Source organism: Myotis lucifugus, unplaced genomic scaffold (genome assembly GCF_000147115.1).
Source record: "Myotis lucifugus unplaced genomic scaffold, Myoluc2.0 scaffold_97, whole genome shotgun sequence".
In the NCBI taxonomy this organism is placed as follows: domain Eukaryota; kingdom Metazoa; phylum Chordata; class Mammalia; order Chiroptera; family Vespertilionidae; genus Myotis; species Myotis lucifugus.
Window position 1 is genome coordinate 3198702 of NW_005871145.1, and position 25230 is coordinate 3223931.

General features: G+C 38.5%; 1 protein-coding gene across 1 annotated transcript in view; it reads right to left on the minus strand.

The window, feature by feature from the left end:
• CUNH11orf49 (chromosome unknown C11orf49 homolog) overlaps positions 1-25230 on the minus strand; it is a 142311-nt gene that overhangs the window by 93256 nt on the left and 23825 nt on the right. The window contains 1 exon segment of the mRNA XM_006091979.3: positions 15936-16038. Within this exon segment, the coding sequence (XP_006092041.1) occupies positions 15936-16038 (103 nt within the window).

A 25230-nucleotide genomic window follows, 5' to 3' on the forward strand; every position in this document is an offset into this window, starting at 1 on the left:
TCTTAGCACTTGAACCTCTAGTTAGCTCAAATCACAAGTAATTTAATTATTGGCTAATTTAACTGTGAGTACCCTCAAGGTAGGTACCATGCCTTATTAATCATTGTTTCCTCAGCACCTGTCATAAACCCAGGCATACAAGGGGTATATAAGACATATTTTCTGAATTGAATGATCTCAGTCAATGGCACCAACATCCTACCAATAGTAACATAGGGTAGACAATTTCTATGACCAAACTATTTTTCTAAACAAACTCCCTTTCTAACCCCTCACATATCTTCCTGGACTCTATTACCTCACTGTTATAGACTAAATATTTGTGTCCCCCTTAAAATTCATATGTTGAAACCTAATCCCCAATGTGAGAGTATCTGGAGGTGGGGCCTTTGGGAGGTAATTAGGTCATGAAAGTGGAGCCTCCTGAATGGATTAGTGCCCTTATAAAATGGGCCCAGGGGGAGGTCCCTTGCCTCTTCTGCCATGAGAATATACAGTAAAAAACAGCCATCTACAAACCAGGAAGTCTGCCATAGCCTTGATCTTGAACTTCCAGTCTCTGTAACAGTGAGAAATAAATTTCTGTTCTTTATAAGTCACCTAGTTTACTATAGTTTGTTACAGCAGCTTGAACAGACTAAAGGACTGACCACAGACCTTTTGTCATTCTCTAAATATACCAAGCCTCTGTGCCCTTGCTCATGCTGTTCCCCGGCTGGAGATGCTCTCCCTGCTCAGTTCCCATTCTCTATTATTCATCTTCCAAGGAACACTTGAAGTACTACCTCTTTTGTGAAGCTTTCCTCAAAATGAATCTCTCCTTCCACTTATCCCAAAACATGTTGCCTGAAATTCTATTTGGCACTAATTTAATAGCATCTTAATAACTATGGTTACATCTGATTTTCTCCCTGAGTTCGTTCATAAGTTCCTCAATTGGCTTATTCATCTTATATCCTTCACTAGCACCGTGTCTAGCACATAGTAGGTCCACATTATAATATATTTCCCATGAGAATGAAAGTGAATTCCTTGACCATGTCTGGCACAGGGATTGGCATATAGTAAGTACTTAATAGTTACCGGATTTTAAAAATTAAAAGACCAGGCGGTAAATTTTATTTCTCAGACTTTACAAGATACTTTTACGTTGCCTTTCTTATCTCAACATAATTGAGCCTTTCACAAAATGGCCCTATCCTAATTATATATTTCCTGTTTGTTGCTTTTCAACATGTACTTGTCTTCCACAAGTCAAATTAGACTTCTTTATGGCCCCTTTGCAGTGATGATACTTTCTACTTCTGCTAATATAATTATATTCCACTAGAATGAAAGTTCCCAAATTATTTCTCTTACAATAAAAATAGATTAGGTAATTTAGACTAACCCTCCTGACTGAGAAAAACTGGATGAATTATTAAAAACGTATGTTTGAAGCCACCAAGGCAAATGAAGAATGACAAGGCCAAGTCATAAGAGAAGGAAAAAACACAAATAAGTGAGCCCAGCATTTGGAGCCACTTTTCCCCATGGGCAGGAATTCCAAATAGAAGGGTCCATGTATTGAATTCAAGGAATTCCACAAAATTGGATGTGAAAAAAAGCAAATCTTTAGTTTTACTAACCTCTAATTGGAATTTAGTATTTCCTTCAGCTATGAATATAAACATAGAATTAGCAATATCTGTGATTTTTTAAAGAATAGAAATCTTAGATATTTTCATATCACATTAAAATTGTTCCAGGTCTCTCACAATATCATTTATACTCATCACCACTTCAAAAGCAATGTATTATTACACCCACTAGTAGTTCCAGAAGCCTCTGCCAGTCATAAAAGAGGGAGCTGATAGATTGAACAGGTAATAATTTTGAATTAAAATTAAGTTCCTGAGTTTTCAAATGATTCTTTTTTTAAAATATATTTCTTTATTGATTTCAGAGAGGAAGGGAGAGGGAGAGTGAGATAGAAACATCAATGAGAGAGAATCATTGATCGGCTGCCTCCTGCACGCCCCCCACTGGGGGTGGAGCCTGCAACCCTGGCATGTGCCCTTGGCTGGAATCGTACCCGGGACCCTTCAGTCCACAGGCTAATGCTCTATCCACTGAGCCAAACTGGCTAGGGCTCAAATGATTCTTGATGTTTGCTGATAAAACAAAACAAACAAAAAAACAAAACAAAAAAAACTGGAGTCCAGGACCCATCCAGGCTAGAAACAGGGTGGTGAATCCTTAAGGTTCTAGTTGGCCTTCTGAAAAGCTATACCAGCCTAACTTCAAATGATTTCAACACCTGATTGGATTGAGGTAATCCAGGATTGATAGTGCTCAGGCCATCTGCCAGAAACAAATGTAAATCTTCTTTGAAGGAAGATTACATTGCTCTAGGCATCACATTATTTCTACAATTTTTCATATACAATGTACAGCTCTAAATTACAGGGAGAAAAAAAGTATACTATAAGACAATGGAGTTAAAAAAACAACAACCAAGAGATAGAATATATAATAGACACAGACCCACAGGGAATCCAAATAATGAATTATGGACTTTTTAATAATTATGCTTTACTACATTCAAGCAAATGAAAGATAAGACCTAGTAAAGAAACTAAAAAAGAACTGAATGGCAATTCTTGAACTAAAAAATAGAGTGATTGGAAAAAGCTACATATTATATGATTAAAACTATAGAAGATCCTGGAAAAGGCAAAATTGTGAAGACAATGGAGGTTGGAATGGGATGGAGGATAAACAGGCAGAGCATAGAGCATTTTTGAATCAGTGAAAATACTCTATTTGATACTACAATGATGAATACATATCATTAGACATTTTCCAAACCCAGAATGTACAACAGTAGCAATAGCTGTCATTAATTCAACACTTAGTATATCTTAGATAGAATGCTAAGCACTTTACTTTCATTATCTCATTTAATCCTTCCAACAATCATGTAACACAAAATTTTATACATGACCCTCCCTACCTTTTTTGTTGTTTTATTAATCCTCATCCGAGGATATTTTTCCCATTGATTTTTTTAGAGAGAGCAGAAGGGAAGGGGAGAGACAGAGAGAGAGAAACATTGATGTGAGAGAGACACATCGATTACCACCTCCCACAGGTGCCCTGACCAGGGCAGGGATGAACCTACAACTGAGGTACATGACCTTGACCGAAATCGAATCTGCGACCCTTCAGTTTGTGAGCCGATGCTCTATCCACTGAGCAAATTGTCTAGGGCTGACTCTCCCTGTTTTATAAATGAGGCTATGCAACCTGCTCAACAAGATCACATACTAGTACATGGCAGGCCCTCAAACACAGATCTGTGTTCTTAATCACTATTCTACAGTGCTTTCATTCACACAAAAAAAAATCTCCTTTCTTTTTTGCTTATCCAAATTCAACTCACCTTTCCAGGTTGCATTAGTCAGTATTCTCCAGAGAAACAGAACCAACAGTATCTATATATATAAAAGGCTAAGTGACCAACCATCCATCTGTCCGTCCGACCATCCAACCGTCTGGTATATATGACGCACACTGGCAATTTAAAAATAAACGTTGACTCACACATGCGTAATACATATAAAGCTCTCAGAATGGATATTATTGAAATCCCCTGTGAAATGATTTGTAACGGATCTATTATTGAAGCTACCTTTGTAAATAGTATATCTATAGATAATATTAAAAATATATCTAAATATGTGGTCCTTTGTCCTAAAAATGAGCATGTTCATAAATTAAATGAAGAAATTTTGGATATACTTGGAGATTTTCACACCTATTTGAGTGATGATTCCATTGATTCAACGGATGATGCCAAAAAAGAAAAATTTCCCTTCGAATTTCTTAATAGTATTACTCCTTCTAGAATGCTGTGTCATAAATTAAAATTGAAATTAGGTGCAATCATCATGCTACTGAGGAATCTTAATAGTAAATGGGGTCTTTGTAATGGTACTAGATTTATTATCAAAAGATTGCGACCTAACATAATCAAAGCTGAAGTATTAACAGGATCTGTGGACGGAGAGGTTGTTCTGATTCCAAGAATTGATTTGTCCCCGTCTGACACTGGCCTTCCACTTAAATTAATTCAAAGATAGTTTCCCATGCTGCTAGCATTTGCGATGACTATTAATAAGTCACAAGGACAAACTCTAGACAGAGTAGGAATATTCCTACCTGAACCCGTTTTCTGCCATGATCAGTGATATGTTGCTTTCTCTCCAGTTCGAAGAGCGTGTGACGTTAAAGTTAAAGTTGTAAATACTTCATTGCAAGGGAAATTAGTCAAGCACTCTGAAAGTGTTTTTACTCTTAATGTGGTATACAGGAAGATATTAGAGTAAGTTTAATCAATTTATTAGTCATTGTTTTTATCAATGTTGTTTTTATGTTTTTGTTGTTTATATTATCATGTTTTTGTTGTTTTTATATTACGTCTTTGTTGTTTTTATATCATGTCTTTGTTGTTGTTATATCATGTTGTTATTGTTTATTTATTAATCAATTTATATATTATTTTCATATACATTTTACTAATTTTCTTTCATCTCTGACACTTCTATTATAGAGAAAGGGCGAATAGTGATATTAAAATATTTCTTCTAATTAATTTCCTTTCAATGTGCACAAATCCGTGCACTGGGCAGATATATAAGAGGAGATTTAGCTTATGTGATTATGGAATTGGCTTTTGTGATTATGAAGGCAAAGAAGCCCCACGATCTGCCATCTGCAATCTGGAGAACTAGGAAAGTCGATGGTGTTATTCAATCTCAGTCTGAAGGCCCAAGAGCCAGGGGAGCTAATGGTGTAAGCCCCAATTCAAGTCCAGAAGCCCAAGAATGGAGCTGGGGTGAGGGCCAATGGCATGAGTTCGAAGACCCAAGAACCAGGAGTGCCGATGTCCCAAAATAGAAGAAAATGGATATCCCAGCTGAAGCAAAAAAAAAGCAAATTCATCCTTCCTCCACCTTTTTGCTCTAGTCAGGCTCTTGATGAATTGGATGATACCCACCCACATTGGTTAGGGCAATCTTCTCTACTCAATCTACCAATTCAAATGCTCATCTCTTCTGAATACACCCCCACAGACACACCCAGAAATAATGTCCTACCAGTTATCTGGGCACAAGTTAGCCTGGTCAAGTTGATACAAAATTAACCATCACACATGTCAAAACAAACTCCTCTATGATGCCTTCTTTAACTATTTTAGTGCCAATTATTTCTCCTTACTCTCAGAGCACAACTTAATGCCATTAGAGAAGGTCTTAAATTGTTCCCTAATTATTTGTTAATCAATAAGCATTATTCTATACCTAGATGGTACAGCCTGCTACACACCTAGGCTATGCAGTATAATCTTATGGACCACCAAGGTACCTGCGGTTCATTGTTGACCAAAATGTCATTATCATGAAGCACATGACTGTAATATCCTTAAACAAATACCCTTTTGTTTAAGTTTCCACTAACAATACTCTCGTAATTTCAATAGTAAAAAAATTACTATTTCTAAAATGACAATAGGCAACACAGGTCAGGTTCCCTGAAAGCAGAGCCCGAGACAAGAATGTTGGTGCCCATGGCTCACTGACAGAGTGCTCTGAGAAGAGAAAGTGACGGGGTCGGAGGAGAATCCAGGTTCAGTCTGAGCTCTAGAGAAAAATTGTAACTCAGCACAAGTCCCATTTTGAGGCAAGGAGACCAGCCCTTCTAATCCCTGTGTCAGTCAGTGATTGGCTATGTGATACCCTCATGGTGGTGAGGAGGTGTTAAGAACTCCTGTTTGGCTGAGACCGATTTTCTGGAGAAGGGACAGCTGACACCAATAGGGAATTATCGATGGGCATCAATAATATCGACTACTTTGCCCCATCCCACGACCACAAAATATGAAAAAAAAGTCATATTAATCACTTGTTTGAAGCTCATTGTAATGAGATTTTGAACTGTATTTAAAAAATGTTTGTTTCAAATGATGTTGTAAGTCCTTCCTCTTACTAAATGACCTTAGATCTTGTTTACCACTTGGCTTTATTGAACCTAGGATGCAATTATCTTTTATATTTGTAAATATACCTTTAATCAAGTGCTTTCATCTTTTTTAAAAAAAATAAGCATTATCTTTTAAACCATATTACATCCCCTTATAGGCAAGTGACCATAACTTAACCATAACTTATATTCCTATTAGTATAGGCCACATTTGAAGCTCTGTAACAATACTTGATATTGTGGTAAAGAGATGAAAAAATATTTATTTGGAAAAACTATGCAAGGAACGGAGTTTAGGGGTACTTTAGAGACCAGGCCTATATAGTTTAAGATTCTAAACGTTAAATTTGACTTGGAAAAATACTACCTTAAAAAACTGGTTTGTACATAAAATTTGCTATAATACCCTTTTTCCATTATGACAAGTTCAGGGCTATTTGGCATAGCAGTGTAGTTCTCAAGGCATATATGTTGCATAGAAGGTGAAGTATTAGAGTGTACAGATGAACAATTACCCCACACATGTAAACTGCAGCTTGTGTGGTGTAAATATATTCTCCCTGCTTGGAACTGCCTGTGTAACATTCTCTCTTTGGGCTCTGTGGTTTCTCAATACATTCCAACTGTTTGGCAGCTGGAGCTTGGCTCGGCAAGCACAGATAAACAGCTTCCTGGAGCAGGTTGCCAGTATGAGGAGCAATGACCTCAGCAGAGAATGTCTGCTTTTCATTACCCTGAGCACATCACTGTACCACTAGAACTAAGAATAGGAACAACACAAGTTAGTTAGACTTGATTGGCTCAGGTCTCCCATTACTCCTTGAATTTTTTAATGTTGGCAGCCAGAGGAAAGAGGGTAAAATAAGGAAATGGGTTATAGGTGGGGGAGGGGGGATGAAGAAAATCGTTCTTAGGCTATTCTCTGAATAAACTAAATGATGAATGACATGAGTAACACTAAATAGCTAATAGATGTGCAGAAAATCATCAAATGCTTTTAATCTAAAAAAAAAAAAGTTTACAAAATGCAAGGTAAGCAAAAAGGTGTTACCGAAAACAAGAGAGACTAAAAAGTCCTCAAGACCTTCAACTCTGATACCATTTAAAGAGAAAGAAGAGGAAGACTGTCCCTTTCTAAGACATCCACGAAGAGAGAAGCAAAAATCCCACAAAAATGGAGCTAAAGAGGAATGAAACATAATGGAAATGAATTATACCTACCCAGATATTCTACACATGTCATTTCACTCGATTTAACCACCTTATGAGATAGGTATCATCACCCCTAGCTATGATCTTGCCTTGGAAAATATAACATAAGAACATTAACAAAGACATTTGTTGTTAATGTTATTTAATGACAAAGGGATGAATTTAAGCCTGTTTCTATGGCCACCCCAGAAACAATGCCTATTGTTGCAGCCCAAGAACTCAGCAATCCGGGATCGTGTCCTAAAATAAATTTACGTGCTCATGACATTTTTCTGATAAGATAGTTTCGACTGTGCTGGTCAGAATTACATCTGATAGTTGAAGAAAGGAATCACAGCTATGGCCTCAGACAGGAAATTAGTTGAACATGACCCCTCTTGAGGGATCCTGAGAAACAAGCTGTTTTGTGGGGAAGTCACTGACTGTAAAGATGCACCTGCCATGGGGCTGGAAGTTCAGAGACAGACAAACATCTTCGCAGATCACAGTAACAGAGAGAAGATTCATTTGACTTTCATTTCACTTTTCTCAGGGAAGAAGAACCTTTGTGTGGCTGCCAAAATCCTAACTGTCCCTCCTCCTTCCACTCTATCCCTTCCACCCCCATCCCAGTTCATTAAAACTTTCTGGTTAAAGGTGCCAGATTGTGTCATTCTTTCCTGCTCTTGCGCCAGGCCTGTGCCGCCAGCACCACAGATCTAGAGTTCTGAGAAAATCATGGAAGAAGTTGAAAGCACTGATAAATTGCTCTATTGTTGATGAAGCAAAGTTTCAAATTGTCAGAGGGTGGTATGAGAAGGAATATCAGGACTTGGATTGGACCAAATAAAGATTCTTTATATTATTTATAGATTAAAATAAATCAAATAATTTCTTTAAGGGAAAATATTTAGTGTGGAGAGTTACACCTAAATTTTATACTAGCTTCCATATAAAAGCAGCTCCCATGAAAACAGAAATAATATCACTGGGTCTTGAGAATACTTCAGTCAAGGATGGAGTGCCTACATTTCCTCTTACTGAACAGTTTTACAACAGCTAAGTTTCTCTTAACTTGTAAAAGGGGCGGGGGGCGGGGGGAGGTAAGGTCTTTCCTTATGGGGAGAATCTGGGCCCGATGATTACTTCCATAACCTTTGACTCTGACTTCTAAATGAGTCAAGGGACCAGTGGGCTGTGAAATGGCTTCCTCAGTCAACAGGTCAAGTGCTGCTGGATGGTTCCCTGTAATCAAAACATGAAGGTACTGAAGAAGAGGGATGAATTCTAAGTAATAAGTAGCTTCTTCTAGCCTCAATGTGGCTGGATTTTTAAGCTTCAAAACAGATTTTGGTGACTCTAAACTCACTACCTACGTCTCCCCGGAGTCCTTTTGCTGTGGGATACCTCTAATAATATAGAAAAGAACCGAATGCTCTGTAGATCTCACAAACGACGGCGTAACAAAAGTGCCTGGGCCAATACAGTGAGGATAGGATTGCGTTAGCTCAAGGCAAAATCTATTCCTGGCAATTGTCTGAGTCTGTGAGAATCCAGATGACAAATGGGGAATTTTCTGTTATGATGTGACAACTCCAGCTAAGAACTGAACTATGGAAAAAAGATGGGGTGGGACTGGGGAGAAGCATTACTCTTTTAGAAGAAGCCTACAATAGGATTAGTCACCATTACTTCAGCACACCACATTTTGGCTCAGTTTGACAAAAATAAGTAGGAAAAACATGGAACAGAAATGGCCCAGAAACATCTCAAGTCCATCCCTCATTCAAAGCTATGAACCTGGAAATCAGTGACGTCTGGTTTGTCCTGATGTGTTTCTTGTTGCTCCAAATCTCCACTCCTCTGTTACCATGAGCACAAGAAGAACCCAAAACAACATTACTTAAATGCTGGATGGTGGATACTCCTAAAAAAATCTGCCAACTTTAGAACTGAAAGTTTACACCCTGATTGTTCTAGATTATTTAGGAGAGAAGTGGGTCATCTTTTCATAGGGCTTAGAGCACCTGTTTAAAAACAAAGAGAAAGAATACATATTTTATAATCATGAATTGTTTTCATTAAGTTACATTTCAAGTGATTTAGGAACATGCAGACTTCCTTTTTTTATCTGAGAGTGAGTTAATGAAGTTCACATTTCATGGATTTACTCTAATCAAAACAATAAAAAAGGAATTTGACGTTGGTATCTTTTACAAGAGTATATATACATTAACAGGTATACAACTTCTCACTGAATTCTGATGATTAATATTTCCATCTCCATATGTATAGCATAAATCCTCCTATATAATAAAGAGCTAATATGCTAATTAGACCAAACAGCAGAATGACCATCCGGACGACCTTCCTGACGAAGCCAGGGTTGGGAGGGCCGGCCAAGGTTGTGAGGGGCTGCGAGGAATGAGCCCCTTGCATAAATTTCATGCATCAGGCCTCTAGTATATAATAAAAAGCATATGCAAATCGACCAAGAGGTGGAACAACCGGTCGCTATGACACACACTGACCACCAGGGGGCAGACAACGCAGGAGCTGCCCCATGGTGGTCAGTGTGCTCCCACAGTTGGTGCACCACTCAGCCAGAAGTCAGGCTCACTGGCGAGCGCAGCGGCGGTGGCGGGAGACTCTCCTGCCTCCGCAGCAGTGCTAAGGACCCCTTGGGGGATGTCCAACTGCCAGCTTAGGCAGACATCCCCTGAGGGGTCCCAGACTGCAAGAGGGGGCAGGATGGGCTTAGGGCGCCCCCCCCTCAGTGCACGAATGTTGTGCACTGGGCCTCTGGTATTAGATAATAAATACCAGTAATTTTGATGACTAATTATTTTACTTTCACTTATTATATATGAGTAGTGATTGAGGGAGGCCAATTACCTGTACCATAGCTTTCTGTGACCCTATTAAGGGTATTCTATTCTGAGTAGCAGCAAATAAAATCAAATTATCTTTTAGGTTGTATGCAACCTAAAAGATAAAATTCCCCATTTATTGTATGCAAATAAGCCTAGGTAATAAAGGTGGACAAAAAGAAGGTGAATCACCTCAGCTGAGATCACTTACTGGCTCTCTGATGGGATGAGCCAGTCATTCCATGGGATAAGCCCTGAAATGCCATTTCCTCCAAGAGGCCTTCCTGGCCATCCTATATATCACATTACCCTAATTATTTCCTTGTTATTTATCTTGCTACAGTAATTAGCTGTGTAGCCTGAGGAATGTTACTTTTGTGTGCTTGAATTTCCTAATGTGTAAAATGAAGATAATACTAATACCCCACCTCATAGTATTATGAGACTTAAATGAGATAACACCTTATAAGCTTAGAACAGTGTCTAGCACATAGCAAGTATTTATTAACTATTAGCTGCTGTCATCATCGTCACTTTAATTCTTTATTGACTATCTCCCTCACTACAACTTTATGTATTTATTTTTTTTACTGATTTTAGATAGAGAGAGAGGGGGCAAAGGGGAAGAGGAGAGAGAGAGAAACATCAATTTATTGTTCCATTTATGTGCCCTGACTGGGGACCAAACCCACAATCTTGGTGTACCAGGATGATACTCTAACCAACTGAGCTACCCAGCCAGGACTTCCCTCACTAAAACTTTAGATCCATGAAGGTAATTACCTTATTTGTCTTGCTCACCACTATATCTCCATTGCCTAGTGCACACAGGCCCAGAGTAGGGGCTGGCTCAAAAATAATTACTGAACGAATGTTGTCTTAAATTCTCACATATCCTTAGAATAAACCTCAATCAATGAAGGTAATTTGTGTACTTGTGACCAAAATAGTCATCATGAAAACTTCCCCAAGAACCTACAATCATCATTTTTAAAAACAAAAACAAGACACTTGATCATAAGAAAGAGCCCTACTGGGCCCACCAACCAAGACCACAGAGTATCATTCTTTTCCATATTAGTAGGTGGAGGTCAAGCTCCCTGATACCACAGTGTTATAACCATCAATTTAGCCTGTAAAGAAGGGTTCCCAATCCTGATAGGAATTCTCAGATTTCAGCCTGTTTTTCTCTCATCATTATTTTCCAATGTCTTAAAAAACCACATTTCTCATTTTCTCTTTACCACAAAACCTGGTCACACACTGCTGTGGTTTCTAAGTTACAGCTACTCCAGCCTCATTTTCTTGGATGTACTTCTTCAGAGGTCCTGACCTGGTGCTGACACTCGGTCTATTCTTAGAGTGGCACCTCTAAATATTAATTCCTGTTACCTTCCACTGATTGAAAGACAACATTCAGAAGTAGAGGTTGCATACAACATAAAAGAAAATCCTCTGGGATTTAGAATCCTTCTTTCAAGAGTATCCAGAGGAATATGATCTAAAGAGCTCATAGTCTTGCAGACACACATGCATAGTACAGCTTAGCTACTCATGTTTTACAGCTTATCCGATTTGCCGGAACAATCATAGGTTTGTTGGAAAACACTAACAGCCGAGGAGTGACAGCACAGGTGAGAGGGCAAGCAGACCCAGAAGAGAAAATCAACAGAAAAGCCTTCCACAAACAAGAGTACTTCTATAATTGTTTAAAGGTAAATCTTCCATCATTAAATATATGAAAATCTTTCCCCAGTTGATATGGTTCAGTTGGTGGGAGCATCATCCCGTGCACCAAAGGGTCTCAGGTTTGATTCCCAGTCAGGGTACATACCCAGCTTGCGGGTTTGGAGTGCATATGGGAGGCAACTGATCAATGTTTCTCTCTACCATTGATGTTTCTCTCTCTCTCCCCGCATCCTTTCTCTCTCTCTCTCTCTCCAATAAAAAACATATCCTCGGGTGAGGATTAAAAAAAAAAAAGGGTATTGCCCTAGCCAATTTGGCTTAGTGAATAAAAGGTTGGCCTGCTAACTAAAGGGTCCCAGGTTCGATTTCCGTCAAGGGCGTGTACCTAGGCAGGCTCCTCCCTAGCCCAGGCCCAGGTGAGGGCTTGTGTAGGAAGCAACCAATTGATGTGTTTCTCTCACATTGATATTTCTCTCTCTTCCACTCTCCTTAAAAATCAATGGAAAAATATCCTCGAGTGAGGATTAACAAAACAAAACAAAAAAGAGTATGAAAATCTCAATGTGTGAACTTGAAACTGAGAGATGGAAGTGTTTGGTTAACATATTTTTAAAAAGTGTTTCCTATTGTGTAGAATCAGCTCCAGTTGTATCCCCCAATACTAAATATTAAAATGGCAATGAACTAAAGTCACCAGATAAGACTATGTAATAGTTCATAAGGGAAAATTAAAATAATTTAGAAAGTATAGCTAGAAGAGACCTCAAAATTAGTTAGGCCTCCAGCAAGATTAGGCAGTATAGTGACTGGGAGACAGTAGAGAATACTACTTTTATAATACCACAAACAGGACTTGATCCTAACTCTGTCTCTTACTCGCTTGTGAACTTAAAAAGCTATTTTAACCTTCCTGAGTTTGTTTCCTCATCTATAAAATAGAGATAATAATGGTTCAAAGAATTATAGTGGCTGAGATATAGCATGAGTTTAATAAAACATGTTTATTATAAAATATAATTACTATATTATTATTGGCGTGTAAGACTTTATTATATCCATTTCATAGATGAAGTAACTAAAGCTCAGAAAATTTCAGAAATTTGACCAAGATTATAAAGCGAGGACTTATAAGAATAAGGATCTCTGCTTCCTAGGGCAGTGTTCTTTTCACTTCATCATGTTCTATGAATCAATATAATAAGGAGGCCTAAAAAAGAAGGCTTTTCACTAAATAAAATTCACAAATCAAAGCAAAATCAGTAGCCTCTACTGATCCAGGTCTTGTCCACAAAATACTAATTCCTATTCCAGCAGGCTTCCACATCTTTCAAGTTTTGTTGTTGTTTTTTAAGGATTTTAGAACTTTGATAGTTGTTCACTTCCCAAAATAACTTGGCTCAGGCCAATATGGTATCTCAGAGTTACAGAAGTCTCAGGTATGTGCCATTCACATACATTATGTAGTTTCAGTTTCCTGAAGACAAGAAACAGATCACTCGGCAACTAGCTTTCCATCGCACTGTGGAAAATCTTGAGTCTTTCAACAGTTTATTGGCAGATAAAAGCTACAATCAATAGCATCTGAAGGGTATAAGTTTCACCACTGACTCTCCAGAGTTCAGGATCAGTTACACAGACCAGTAGGGTTCACTTTTGAGTGCTATACACATGGTATGCAGCTTCTTAAATGACAAATATATAGCTTTATAAGAAAGAATCAGCCCTGATAGGTTTGGCTCAGTGGATAGAGCGTCGGCCTGGGGACTGAAGGGTCCCGGGTTCGATTCCGGTCAAGGGCATGTACCTTAGTTGCGGGTGCAACTGGGGATGCGCCGGAGGCAGCTGATCGATGTTTCTCTCTCACCGATGTTTCTGACTCTCTATCCCTCTCCCATTCTCTCTGTAAAAAAATCAATAAAATATATATTAAAAAGAAAAAGAAAAAAAAAAAGAATCAACAGCTCGCCAGCATGGCTTGATGGTTGAGCATCAATCTATGGACCAGGAGATCGCGATTCGATTCCCAGTCAGGGCACATGCCCAGGTTGCAAGTTCAGTCCCCAGTACGAAATGTGCAGGAGGCAGCTAATCAATTATTATCTCTCATCATTGATGTTTCTATCTCTCTCTTTCTCCCTTCCTCTCTAAAATCATAAAAAAAATATTTAAAAAAATAAATAAATAAAAAGAAAAAAGAATCAACAAAAAAGAAAAACAAGAGATATTCTTTATTTTTAACAAGATCGAGAATAAGAGTATAATATGCAATAACAAACTATAGATATAGCTGTTGATTCAACATGTACCAATATCTATTAGTTGCTAAGCATTGTGGCAGGCACTAGGAATACAAAGATGAAGAAGAAATGATGCCTACCCTCAAGGAACCAGTATAACAGGGAAAAGACTTATATAGGAGATGAGGGTGGGGGAGTAAATTTAAAAAAAAAAAAAAAAAGGAAGAAGCATTGCCCCAGAAGAATCATATTTCACTTGGCATGGAGCCTTAAGGGTGCCGGTACAGATTAAATGGCCTAGAAACTTAACTCCTAGGCTTGTCAGTTCTGTAAAAGCAAGCAAGACTATTCAATCTTAGTCTTTATTCCCTGCCCACCTCCTTTGCTTACCACATCACGAGAACAATTGAGATTTCCTTTCTCTATTTTATCCTCCTTAGAAGACTGGGAAAGGGACTGGCTCTGCTCCTGGAAAGCCTGTTTTTTCCAGAAACGAAATTTCAATCCATGAGAAATCTAGATTTTACTTGTGAGACCTATTATTCAGCAAAAGAGTTTGGGAGAGTCAAGAATTCCCCTAGCCTGGCTAGAGTGGCTCAGTTGATCGTCCATCATCCTGTGCACTGCAAGGTTGCTGGTTCGATCCCCGGTCAGGGCACATACATAAGGCAACCGATCTATATTTCTCTCTCTCTCTCTCTCTCTCTCTCTCTCTCTCTCTCTGTCTCTCTCTCTGTCTCTGTCTCTCCTTCCCTCCCTTCCTCCCTCCCTCCCTCCTCCCCACTTCCTCTCTCCAAGTTAGTCCTTGAGTGAGGATTTAAAAAAAAAAAAAATCCGCTTAACAACAAACGATTAGAATAGTTGTCTGATCTCCAAGGAACCTCTGGAGAAAAGAAAGAAAAAATCTGTGTTCAAGGAAGAGTTCATGATTCATCTTAAATAGAAACCTGTAAGAGGTAATTCTTCCTTTCTCAGAATGCTCCCAAAAAATTAGAACAAAAGGAAAGAGACTTCAAATGATTATATAAATATATAATGTCATATCAGTAATAAAAATGCTTTGTATTTCTTTAGCAAATCCTTTCATGATGACCAAAGAGTTTTAAAGTGATTACCCAATTCAGCGTAAAAACATTATCGATGCTAAAAAAAAATAAATAAAAGCAAGGCCGGGGAGTGTTGGGGGGTGGTAAGATATCAACCGAAGGACTTGTATGCATGCATATAAGCATAACCAATGGATACAAGACACTGGGGTGTAGGGGAGGCCAGGGGAAGGTCAAGGGGAAAAAAAAGGAGACATATGTACTACTCTTTGTAATACTTTAAGCAATAAAACAAAATTTTAAAAAAAATAAAAACACAATGAGATATCAAAAAAAATAGCAATCATTTTGACTTTTACACACTCCAAGCACACTATACAAAGAAGTATAACCCTTCAAAGATATAATCTATGATGTCCTGCCTTTAGAAATACTCTTAAATCATTACGTGATTGAGACAGCATCCTATAGAAAGAAAACTGCAAGGGAACAGGATCCTAAACATTTCAATGAAAAAACCAGCCATGAAAAACACAGGCTAAAGGTACACTTACTAAAGGAAATCAGAGTGAATATCTTGAATTACGTAGAAGGTTAAAAATTATAAGAGGGACCTAAAGAAACAGATCTAATAAATCAAACAAGCAGTTGCTGAGCTTCTGTAGTCATGACCATCATGAAACTTATCACTGGACAAAACCAGCTGCTCCAAGGGCATGTTCCAAAACATGTTTGGGCAGCCCTGGACCAGCTACCAAAACTGAGCATTCACTGCCACCTCATAATCAGCCTTGTCCTGCTCTCTTCTTCATGTACCTTGCCTGCTTCCAAGTGCCTTCTCTGGGCTCACCCTATTGGCAAAGCATTCACGTACTTACTATTCAGTGAAGAACCTGGCAATACCATATTGGCTAACATCTTCCTTATTTTCTAGCAGCTGGCACACTGCATCCTCCATGTACGTGAGGACATGTCGCTGAGCTGCCAAAAAAACAAAAGAGAGAAAAGAAAAGTGAGAGAGAAAAGTAAAAAATAAAAGTCCTCCCAATCCAAATAGGAGGCCATGAAAGTCAGTCAAGGTATTGCCTCTACCCTAGGAAATGGATTGAAATAGGCCAACCAAACTTGTTGGCCTTAACGGACCAATGGTTCCAAAGGGTAGAATTAGACATGATGTAGCACATGACATACTGCCATCTGGTTGGCTGTTAGTATTTACATCAACGCTTCATTTCAGTGGTGAGGGAGAGCTATAGAGGAGCTTTAGCACCATTAAGCAGATATATCTGGAAGTTCTTTTCTTCCCATTTCCTTCCACCCTCTTTCATTTTCTGTATGTCTCAAAACTTATTCCAGGGAAGAATGCCTAAAGCATAAATGATCTGATTGCAAAGAAAATTCCTTTTTTTTCTTTTCTTTTCTCCTCACCTGAGGATATTTTTCCATTGATTTTTAGAGAGAGTGGGAAAGAGAGAGAAAGACAGAGAGAAATATCAACGTGAGAGAAACACATCAATTGGTTGCCTCCTGCACACGCCCTGACCACGACCCAGGCTGGGGAGGAGCTTGCAGCTGAGGTACTTGCCCTAGACGGGAATTAAACCTAGGACCCTTTGGTCCAGAGGCTGATGCTCTATCCACTGAACCAAACTGGCTAGGGCAAGAAAACTCAATTCTTTAATAAAAAATTAGAAAAGTTTAAGGATCGTGTAAACTAGTGTTATAAACTATTAACCTTGGAAAATAATAAATGAAATCTGTGTGGCTCAATTTATCAGAAGTTATGTTTTCTGCATTTATTGTGACTGTTAAATATGCAGATTAATCATGGGCTTCTCAGAAAGGGTCTGAGTATTCAAATTAGAAAGAAATGTGTTTTGATTCATGGCTCTGTCTTTGGTAGATTAATCTTAGTTATTTAATCTGCATCTATGTGGAAAGAAACTTAACTTTTTCTCAAAATACGGTCAATCAACTTGTTGATCTGAAGCATCTGAGATACCCTGTTAAATGCAGATTTATAAGCTGGCACCATCCCAGACTTAGTGACCTTATATTTCTAACTGAAACCCAGTAATTTTTAAAAGTACCCATGATGCTTTTTATATATGGTGAAGTTTAAGAATCACTGGTTAAGCCCAGCCAGCATGGGTCAGTGGTTGAGCATCGACCTATGAACCAGAAGGTCACGGTTTGATTCTCAGTCAGGTCACATACCTGGGTTGCAGGCTCCCAGTGTGGGGCGTGTAGGAGGCAGGCGATCAATGATTCTCCCTCATCACTATCTCTCTCTCTCCTTCTACCTTCCTCTCTGAAATCAATAAAAATATATATTTTTTAAAAAGAATCACTGGTTAAAAACATGGGCTTTGGAGTTTAGAGAGACCTGAGTTCCCTTTTCGGCTCTACCAATTCCTAGCTGTATGACCTTGAACAAGTTACTCTCCAAACCTATTTCCTCATGTAAAAAGTGGATAATAATTCTATTACTGTTTGTAATGACAATATTATTAGTACCTACACATCATCTACTTATATAAAAACCATGGGTGGTGTTCGTCACATACAGACAAACAGTTGCGACCAAGCGGAAGGAAGTCAGTCCTACAGGGGTTGTCTTGGCAACGGCTGCGCCCTCATCCAAGCTGTTTCCCTGAGCTGTTTCCTGTAAGGGCGGAGTTTGAGGCAGGAACCCACCCTGGAAGCGTAGAGGCAGATCTTTCTAAAGTGTGCCTCGCCAGCACGGGGTGAACCTGAGTGGGGCGGCTGAAAGGCTTAGAAAAGAGACAAGAGAATGAAAGCTGGGTCTCGGTGGGACGCTGCTTCTCTGAGAGACAGCGACCACATCCACAGCCATGCCTTTATTTTACAGCAGATGCTACGAGGCAAAGTAAGGGCGTGATCAAGATGTTTACAAACATTCTCCTGGGTTTCAATCCTACTCAACTACATGCATCTGAACTCTATCAAGCCCACATCACTCAGGCACGTGGGGCCACGTGTTCGGACCATGGGTTCAAGCTTACAACTATAGCTGTTGGCTATAATTGTGCTGGGAGGGCCCTGCCCTCCAAGCTGGGACTTGCACATGGCAATGAGAGGACTGTGCCCTCTCATCAGTCCAAGGCTTGAACCTGTCCAAACACTGTAGCGGCTCCCCACAATAAAGTTTTAAATCTGTTTGTTACTAATGTTGTGGCCCCACCCCATAACAAAGAAACAAAGGAAAATTTCTCCCATCGAATTTCTGAATAGTATTACTCCTTCAGGAATGCCGTGTCATAAATTAAAATTGAAAGTGGGTGCAATCATCATGCTATTGAGAAATCTCAATAGTAAATGGGGTCTTTGTAATGGTACCAGATTTATTATCAAAAGATTACGACCTAACATTATCAAAGCTGAAGCATTAACAGGATCTGCAGAGGGAGAGGCTGTTCTGATTCCAAGAATTAATTTGTCCCCATCTGACACTGGCCTCCCATTTAAATAGATTCGACAATGGTTTCCCGTGATGCCAGCATTTGTGAGGACTATTAATAAATCACAAGGACAAACTCTAGACAGAGTAGGCATGTTCCTACCTGAACCCATTTTTGCACATGGTCAGTTATATGTTGCTTTCTCTCGAGTTTGAAGAGCATGTGATGTTACAGTTAAAGTTCTAAGTACTTCATCACAAGGGAAATTAGTCAAGCACTCTGAAAGTGTTTTCACTCTTAATGTGGTGTACAGGGAGATATTAGAATAAGTTTAATCACTTTATCAGTCATTGTTTGCATCACTGTTGTTTTTATATCATGTTTTTGTTGTTTACATATCATGTTTTTGTCGTTTTTATATCATGACTCTGTTGTTGTTATATCCTTTTGTTACTGTTTATTTATTAATAAATTTATATATTATTTTCATATACATTTTACTAATTTCCTTTCATCTCTCACACTTCTATTATAGAGAAAGGGCAAATAGCAATATTAAAATATCTCTGCTAATTAATTCCCTTTTTAAAAAAATATATTTTATTGATTTTTTACAGAGAGGAAGGGAGAGGGATAGAGAGTTAGAAACATCGATGAGAGAGAAACATCGATCAGCTGCCTCCTGCACACTCCCCACTGGGGATGTGCCCGCAACCAAGGTACATGCCCTTGACCAGAATCGAACCTGGGACCCTTGAGTCCGCAGGCCGATGCTCTATCCACTGAGCCAAACCAGTTAGGGCAATTAATTCCCTTTTAAAGTGCACGAATTTTGTGCACCCGGCTACTAGTAGGATTATAAGAATTAAATAAGGTAATGCATGTAAAACACCAGAGTCCTTGGCTTGCTTGATAATGTATTTTCTTAAAAGCCCATCTCAAAGGGCTATTGAGGGTCTACTTCAGTAAACAACAAAGGCCAGAGCTTCAGATATAGCCGGTGCTCAACAAATGACTATTCCTCCTCCTGAATTGTATCTTTAGAGGTATGAGAATGGTATCAAGGCACACTTCACATAAAAACTTCCAACTCAGTGTTTTCCACTTACCATTCCAAAGCATTTTTTTTTTTTAATCACAACTTTCTTTTGGAGTAGTGAGAATAAAAAACCCCAAAGTGATGAATATCCTGACAAAACACAATTCCACAAAGTTGCTGCCATGATGGACATCTGCCTCTTTCATAGTTTTATCCTTTAAGAAAATATGGATAAATTACCTAAAATTAATAAAAATGAGTATTTCACAAAACTATCCCTAAAATCCTGGTGGTCCAGTAACACTTATGAAGCAAACAAGTTTATCTACCCAAGCTCTATTCTGGGAGTCTTCATTTAACAATGGTGACCTAGGCTCCACCACATATGCACCAGCCTGAAGTCCACATGAACGACATGTTTACATTCTGTTACTTATTCTGTTCATTTAAGTGCTCCCCAAAACTAACAACCATCAATCATTGCAAAGGTTCTCCAGCCCCCACCCCCAAAAGATGTGAAGACAAAATCAGTGCTTTATCAACAGTTTCCAAGTGGAAAACGACTTCTCTAAGAAATGGGAAAACTGAATGAAGCTGTGAGATAATACATGCCAATTCTGGTATTAATTGTTTTATATTAAATTGAGAGAAGAAACAGCCAAGCTAACATTAAAATCAGCTATATTTTCACTTCTGTATTCTCCTTCCCTTCTCCCACCCACTTATCCTGACCCTACAACAATATTTCTTCCTTAGTCTATTTCTTCCTTAGTCTACTTCTATGACTTAGATCTACCTACCTAAGGCTAGTACAGGATTTTTTTAAATGGTAGAAATGAAAGCGCTCTGCCATACTTAGAAGCAAATCATGCTACTTCTCCCTAGCTCAGCCGTGGGCAAACTACGGCCCGTGGGCCGGATCCGGCCCGTTTGAAATGAATAAAACTAAAAAAAAAAAAAGACCGTACCCTTTTATGTAATGATGTTTACTTTGAATTTATATTAGTTCACACAAACACTCCATCCATGCTTTTGTTCCGGCCCTCCGGTCCAGTTTAAGAACCCATTGTGGCCCTCGAGTCAAAAAGTTTGCCCACCCCTGCCCTAGCTCCTCGCTCCTCGGGCACAAGTAAGTGTGAAAGCCCTTTAAGGGAGGAATGTTTGAATCAAAGTACTTTTATTCTCCTAGAAAGACAGAAGGAATTTTCTGGAAAACAAACTATTTTTTAAAAAAAGAGAGGGGAAGAGAAAGAAAGAAAAATAAAGGACTATACCTGCTTAATCTACAAATCAGATGGTTAGAGTTTAATATAATAATGATAATAATAACAGCTACCAATTTTGAGCACCCGTGAAACTTACTGAACAACAATGTGCCAGATACTGGGCTAATTATTTTACATGCATTATTTTATTTAGTCTTCTCAACAATCCTATGATAGGTGTTTTGATTATTTCCATTTTACAAATGGAAGAACTGAGATTTATAAAATTAAAGTAACTTGCTCAAGATCATGCAGCTAGTAAAAGAGAGGCCAAGATTCAAACCCAAGTTTGCGTCTTACCAAGAACCCATGCTCTTAACTCTATACCATACTAACTCACCATCGACATTTTATAAATAGTTTTGGAAGTAAATATGATTTTTACACATAGTACAAAAGCAGGGGTGTATGTTGATAATAAAATCACCTGAGAGATGTCCATTTGTGTCTATATGAACTCATATGTGCGTGGGGGGGGGGGCAATCAACATTTGTATCAAGTTAGAACTTAAGAACCATCCCACCACAAAGTATTCACCCTACCCACCCCTAGTTCACAAAGTGGAAACAGAACGCCCTGGTGCTCTTTTTATCAGTGGGAGAAGAGAAGCAGCTAAGAAGAGGCAGGAAAAGGTTCCTCCCTTCTGAGAATTTCACACAAGCCAGTGTGAAGAACTCTAATTGCTGCTCTCTGGCGGTTTCCCTCACCTGCAGTTCTTATCAGTCCAATGTTCCCTTTGTGGTTACTAGATAAGTGCACCACCCAATCCTGGAAAACCCTTGCAGTTTATCAAACTTCAATGAAACAGGAGTTCAAAGCCATTACTTGGCAATAAAACATGAAGAATGTCATTTTATATTATTTTTCAAATGCAAAGGAATATGCTTTAATTTGTGTGAATGATTAAACTGCACACCTGCATCCCCGGAGGGCAAAGATATATGGGCACCTTAGCTGCCCTTTTGGGAAAGGAAAATCATTTCAGATTGGCATTTTCTCTTCTGCTTTGCTGGGACTTCCACAAGACCAGAATTAAGTATGTTTTCTAACATGTACCAATAATGCTCTATTGTTTTGAAATCCACACTGAGGCCCAAGCAGCCATGTCTTGCTCAGATAGGATCTCTGTCTGAGATAAACACTTATAACTGGAACATGCTGCTCTGAAAAATCCAAGTGAAATACAAGTAAACACTGTATGATCTTCACATGAACCTCTCAAGTGAAGGCAATTGTGGATCAGAAATTTCTTGGTTCTGTTGAATCACCTCCTGCTGATCAATTAATCTCTGTACCAGAGACGCTCCTGCTATGAAAGCTTTCTGCAGTTAGGCTCACCTCAATTTGATTACTAGCTCTGGCAATTATTAACTATGTGACTTTAAACAAGTTATCTAGTCTCTCTGCCTGTCCTTTTCTATAAAATTAGAGAATAGTAGCTACCATCTAAGGTTGTAGAGAGGAGTAAAGAGAATAATGTATGTAATAATCTTAGCATATTGCTTGACACATACTATAAGTGTGCTATAAATATAAGCTATTTTTATTACTGTTATTAGTTGTTACTATGTACCCCTCCACAACATTGCAAAACTCACAAGACAATAGGGTTTCAATGCTAATGAACACCAAGAGACCAACCTTCTATAGCCCTGTTACTATGTACCCCTCCACAACATTGCAAAACTCACAAGACAATAGGGTTTCAATGCTAATGGGCTACATAAAACCCTACACACACAGGGTGGACAAAAGTAGGTTTACAGTTGTTCGTATGGAAAAAGACATGTAGGTTATGATGATTACAACAGCTTTATTAACTCAAAAGAATGTCACAGTGCAACTGTAAACCTACTTTGCCCACCCCTGTATAATAATACACATAATCATATACCCATTTCAGTTCTAGCCTTTAAACATGTGGGAAGCATTCATTTATTAACTGCTACTCAGAAGACTCTAATTTATATGGGGAAAGTCCAAAACTATTTCTTTTTACTTCTTTCCAAGGCCTAAATACCATCAAAGTATTAGCTGTTTGTTTTGCAATTAAATGATAAGGGGTCCCATTTGGAAAATTTTGCTTGAGGGGCCTAGAATTTCCACCTACAACATTAGTTAGACCACTCTTACTATTTAATACAGAGCTCCTATACTAGAATAAACAAGTCTCACTGGAAAAATACTCACATGAATTATTATATGTAATATTAATAAATAAACACAACAGCAATAGCAGTGTGAGAGAAAAGCAGAATATATATATTCAATTTATTTATTTTTTATTTTTTTAAAATATATTTTATTGATTTTTTACAGAGAGGAAGGGAGAGAGATAGAGAGTCAGAAACATCGATGAGAGAGAAACATCGATCAGCTGCCTCCTGCACATCTCCTACTGGGGATGTGCCCGCAACCCAGGTACATGCCCTTGACCGGAATCGAACCTGGGACCCTTCAGTCCGCAGGCCAACACTCTATCCACTGAGCCAAACCGGTTTCGGCTATATATTCAATTTAAATATGACTTTTTCCTCCCTTGCCAGAGTGCTTTTGAGAAACATTTTGGTTTTTGAAGCCTCTGAGCTTCAGATGCTGGTTGGCACAAATAAATGTAGAATTAAATTAAGGCAGTCTTCTGACATTAAAAAAAAATTATTGCTGTTAACCAACAATCTGTCATGTAAACTTAAAAAATTCAAGTTCAATATCATTTATAAATCGCTAATATGATACAGTACTGATCTTGTTAAATACAAAGACTTAGCTTAATGGTTTAAAAATTAATAGACCTTTAAAATTAATTACTTACATCCTCTGTCTTTACTGGTATGTCCTGATCTAGGGATATAGAATGTTCTAGGGAAAGATTTTATCACTCATACACGACCATCTTTGATCTTAGACCACCCTCAACCAATTTCCTTTAACCAAAGGAGATGGGGAAATGAGGAAACTAGCACATGCAAACCTTATACAACCCAACGAGGTAGGTGGTAAACTGTTTTTGAAGCCCAGAAAGGTTAAGTAACCTGCTCAAAGTCTTAATAAATGGCTGAGCTAGGATTCAAATTTAGATAAAACCCTACACACACAGGGCGGACAAAAGTAGGTTTACAGTTGTTTGTATGGAAAAAGACATGTAGGTTATGATGATTACAACAGCTTTATTAACTCAAAAGAATGTCACAGTGCAACTGTAAACCTACTTTGCCCACCCCTGTATAATAATACACATAATCATATACCCATTTCAGTTCTAGCCTTTAAACAGAGGGAGAGAAAGAAACATCAATGAGAGAGAATCATCAATTGGCTGCCTCCTTCACACTCCCTACTGGGGATCGAGCCCGCAACCCTTGACCAGAATCGAACCTGGGACCCCGCGGTCTGCAGACCGACGCTCTATCCACTGAGCCAAACCAGCCAAGGCTATTGCAGCTTTTAAAGAGTTATGCAGCATGACTTATATCAAATGGACTTTTCTAAGAACAAATTTAAAAATGAAGGAAAGACCTTTTACATTAATAGTTAATTATAAAACAGACAAAACTAATACATCACTTTTGGGAATTCAAACCACTGTGGTACAGCTAGTCAAACTCATACTAAAAGACAAGCCAGGGACAAGCAAAGCATTACACATGTGTTAACATCACCTGTGACAACCAGAAACTAGAGGTGACTAAAGATCTTTATGTAAAGTAGGGGATGGAAAGCTAAAGTTTACTTACCTCAACCAATAGACAAGTTAACAGCTGTGCAAAGCTGAGTGCTTTGACATTCAAACAGTCCCTAGTCAACCATTAATCCTTCCCTCCTCCCGCCTCCTTCCTAACCCTGGTAATTGTTAATATTTTGGGGACGTCAATTAAGGCTAAGTGCTTAAATCATATTGCTTCCATATTTCCAGACTAAATCTCATAATGCAGAATTAGTAGGTTGGAGTTTTGCAATTTTTTAAGGAGGCTTTTACAGAGGTCCAAACTTTAAGCATTTAGCTAGCTCACCATAACAAAATGTACTGCCTGAATGTCAGAGAAATTTAAAGTGGCACTTCTATGGGACACATGAAGAACCCAAGTAAAATTGTCATCACAATAGCTTTGCAAAATAGTTACTCAAAGAGCAGTATAGTTACCAAATCAACTCCATAAACATTCACAAAACGATTTTCCAGAACCAGGTTTTAAAAAACAACACCACCACCTATACATTGACAAACATGGAGTAAATCATGTACCACTTATGTCATGTCAGGCCAAAAAATATTAAAGTTACAGGGTGAAAATTAATTGTGCTATATAGTCATGGTTAGCCTTTGAGGCAAACCATGCGTTTATAGATTATTAGTGATTAAATTTGGTAATATGAAATTTAACTATGACTTTATGGATTAGTGATATTACTGCACCTACATTAGGTACTATTGCAATAACATCATTA